Source organism: Nannobrachium achirus, assembly GCF_963921795.1.
Source record: "Nannobrachium achirus genome assembly, chromosome: 20".
Lineage (NCBI taxonomy): Eukaryota > Metazoa > Chordata > Actinopteri > Myctophiformes > Myctophidae > Nannobrachium > Nannobrachium achirus.
Genome location: NC_137827.1, coordinates 22,253,928 through 22,257,708, shown reverse-complemented (window position 1 = coordinate 22,257,708; position 3,781 = coordinate 22,253,928). Strand labels below are relative to the sequence as shown.

Here is a 3,781-nt window from a genome sequence, read left to right as displayed (position 1 = left end):
GAAATACGTGGTTTCCACCCAAAAGATGATACACATAGAAGGATATGACCATGATATGTGCAGAACATGCAACACTTAAACGACTGTAACCAAATATAGAACAGATGAACATTTTAAACAATATAACAAATACATTTATTAGGATCTAGAGCCACAAATCAATAATTGTTACATTTGATAAAACGAAATCACATACATATCCTGTGTGTGTGAACTGTGAACCGGTATATCTCTCACACACACACACACACACACACACACACACACACACACACACACACACACACACACACACACACACACACACACACACACACACACACACACACACACACACACACACACACACACACACACACACACACACACACACACACACACACACACACACACACACACACACAGAGAGAGTTGAATGGGCTTATATAGTGTTTGATAGAAATTCATATAAAATATCTATTTAATCGAGCAAGTTTGAGTAGAAAATGACCCCAGAAATTACCCTTTTTAGTATTGCACTGAATTCACACCATCCTTGTTATGAGTGACAGTCACTGTGTCTCAAGGTGTGTGTCTGCTACCAAAGTAGCACATTTTGTGGGGGATACTGGGGGAATATATCGTTTATACATGTTGTTCAGTTATCTATCTACAACTGCTAGTTAAAAACTTTAATATTTGATACTTCCATAGAGAAGCCTTCTGTTCATTTCAAGTGGTGTCAAATGTGCATGGCAGTGGGCAATCTGGGCATAGTCCATGCCCGGCGAGAGCCCTGGTGGTCTGAGGGATCAAAGCCAGAAGGCGCACTCGGGTGGGAATCTCAAATAGACAGGCAGGAGAAGTGAAGTATATGTACTGAATACTCGTCTCTGGCAGGATGTTTGCATTATATGTCAGGTTTTCTCAACATTGACACCACACGTTTGCTGTCTCTGTATGACTGCTGATGCTATGGGTCAAGCATTCTCAGAACGTTCCCGCGTCCTGAGACTACTGGTGTGAATTCAGCATTACAATTCTCTCCATCACCCTTGTTCTTACTATGTGTAAGACACAAACTCAAACTTTGCGCTGGATGTGAAGAATACGAATGTCAGCACATCTAAAATCAGCGTCTTGCTTGTCCAAAGGAACCTCCTCACATGTGAAGTCCTTCTGAAGCAACTGAAAGCATAACAAAGAAGTACAGTTGGTCATTGAGATAAAGAGCACTGATATTCCATAATGCATGACAGTTCAGCTTCTTACAATTTGTTTACCATTAGTTATTAATGGAGTGCAGTACTCACCTCAAAGAAACGTCTTTCCACTTTCGGGTTAATGCCTTCAGTGCGTTGCTCATAGCAGCAAATGATGGAGGTCTCTGATCCAGCCAGGTGTTTCAATGTTTCAACAAGCGGTTTAACAGACTATAAGGAAATAAGCGGAAAGGGAAATTATAAATATAAAATATTTAATTACTTGTATTCATTCAGCCTGATACCCAATCAGTACAACGCTACATTGTGCTAAGATGATGTGTAAACAGGGAAAGGCCATTTTAAACACATTAAAATAATACAGCACCTGTTCATAGTAGATGCAGTCTGCCATTAGGACATAATGTGGATGTGTAAGGAATTCAGACGGCTCTTCACCCCTTTAAAAAAACATACACATTGAAAGTTAAGTTAACCAGTTACACCCGCTGGCCAGCATTCACATTGGCCAAGATTCTTCCTTCTTTACAACAATGTACAGCTTGTAAGCATCAGGCTTTCGTGGAATGAGCACCACAGCTAAGCGTGTGAGTAGCACCGACCCAAAATTTGCCAACATTCGGTCCATTATATCTCCCCTTTAATTATGCCAAATGCAATACTGTTCTTCACCTTTGTTGCTTGGTGCATTGAATGATTGCACTCTCCCACAGTAATAAGGAAAAGAAAAAAACGATTGGCCATTTTTACACTTTGTTAATTTTAAGCTCAGTGTCAAGGAAGCCCAAAACGAGAGTAAATGCCAGCAGAACAAATGCCAGCAGAACACCAACATTTTGGTTGGCGCTACCCACACATTTGGCTGTGTAGCTCATGCCTCGAATGCCCGATGCTTACAAGCTTGTTGTAAAGGTGACGAATCAACGATAAAAATGATATAAAACACAAGTTTCCTTTCTTTTTAGTGCTGAGTTTATTTATAATTAACCACAATATAACAGAAAAAAGTATTAATTAAGTTACAAACCATTTCAGTACCTTGGCAGTGATGGACCCACTGCTGATAAGTGCTTTGTTTTCTTCGATATTCACTTTCAGAAGGAACTGCAACTCCTCCAGGTCTGTTACAGTAACTCGAGCTCTGAGTGGTAACAATTTACAATTTAGGTTTTTAGCAGATGCTCTTTATCTAGACTTACAGTAAGCAAGGTAAACACATACAGACAGACAGACAGACAGACAGACAGACAGACAGACAGACAGACAGACAGACAGACAGACAGACAGTGTAGTGCCTTAGTAATAGTAATATAGGCTAAAGGTAAACAATAACTAATTAACTACACACACATTATGTACATTGCGACTATAGAAAGATGTCAGGTCAACAAATGAACCAACAGTCTTATCTAATATCTGTCTTCTCTCAGTGTGAATGCAGCTTAACCCATGCATAAGACTGCATGGTTGTCAAATATTTTATATGGTAAATAAACTGTAAAAAGACATACAAAAATGTCATGACAAGCACATGAGACTCAAACTTCAAAAGACCCACACTGCTTGCTTTCCCAACCAGAATTGTTATTAGAAAACTCACCAACGTGCTCAGCTAATGTCTGCATACATACAGGACATAGTAGGACAGTGCCATCAAGAACCAACTGAACATAGATGCTCACCCCAGTGCTGCTGCCATCAGACCAACAGCTCCTGTTCCTGCTCCTAACTCCACAACGTCTTTGTCCGCCCATGTGTTTACGCCTGACGCGGGATCATAAAACTGTTTCGTTTCCAAGTATTTTGCGAGCACGATTGCTGCATCCCAGACCACACAGCCGACGTCTCCTTTGTAGCACTGATTCACCTGAATAATACCCCTGTCTTTTTTATGAATTTCTCTTACAAAGTAGTCGATGCGCTCTTCCGTGTCCGCCGCCATGTTGACTGTTGTTCCACTCTGATTGCTCCGTCGTACTTCTTTCTGTTCTTTCTGACGGTTCCTTCCTGTTGCCTTTAAAAATACAAGTAGGCCTATTTAGCAGGAGAGAGTGTTTTCTACTGGTGATTCAGTCCGAGTGTATCAAAGGGTGCGCTCGTTTTATTGTCCACGACATTGCAAGCGGCGCGAAGGCCAGCGGACCTTGGTCCTGCTCTTCGCCCCCGAGCGCCGCAGGCGCGAGTGGCCGCGAAGAGCGGGCCAGGGCCGCGCGGCCGGCGGAGCGCCGCGCGAGTTACGAAGCCGTGGTGAATGCAATCGTTATATTTATGCCCAGGCCGTAAGGCCTTAGCCTAGTAAACTGACTCCTCCCAGGCAGGAAGGGAGACTGGTTTACGAGGCTAGTAAGGCCTGGGCAAGCCCACGATAAACGCCCGCGCAGTCCACCCGGTGCGCATTTCCGAACGCACCCTTTGATACACTCGGACTGAAACACCAGAGGAAAACACCATCCCTATTTAGCAGCCTACTAACCTCGCCCACCAGGCTTTCAAGCAGCCTACTCAAAGTAACTTAACCTTGCATCACCAGACTGTTAATTAAAATTTACAAATTATAAAGTAGGCTAACATTTATTTTT

The 3,781-nt window shown here is 42.6% G+C and overlaps 1 protein-coding gene across 1 annotated transcript; it reads right to left on the bottom strand.

The window, feature by feature from the left end:
- Window positions 1–213: 213 nt before the first annotated feature.
- vcpkmt (valosin containing protein lysine (K) methyltransferase) lies at window positions 214–3,155 on the bottom strand. The gene is made up of 5 exons (XM_080750584.1): window positions 2,885–3,155; window positions 2,230–2,343; window positions 1,570–1,642; window positions 1,293–1,412; window positions 214–1,167 (listed from the first exon to the last, which is right to left on the bottom strand). Exons 1-5 carry the CDS (start codon window positions 3,142–3,144, stop codon window positions 1,063–1,065), a joined length of 672 nt encoding a protein of 223 aa, XP_080606710.1. The 5' UTR covers window positions 3,145–3,155; the 3' UTR covers window positions 214–1,062.
- Between the last annotated feature and the right edge of the window lie 626 nt (window positions 3,156–3,781).

Excerpts from the sequence above, each read along its gene's own strand:
- vcpkmt (XM_080750584.1), bottom strand. The coding sequence starts at position 3,144 with ATGGCGGCGGACACGGAAGAGCGCATCGACTACTTTGTAAGAGAAATT. Across the intron at positions 2,344-2,884 it reads CTGATGGCAGCAGCACTGGG|AGCTCGAGTTACTGTAACAG; the intron begins GTGAGCATCTAT and ends GTTACCACTCAG. Across the intron at positions 1,168-1,292 it reads TGGAAAGACGTTTCTTTGAG|TTGCTTCAGAAGGACTTCAC; the intron begins GTGAGTACTGCA and ends TTATGCTTTCAG.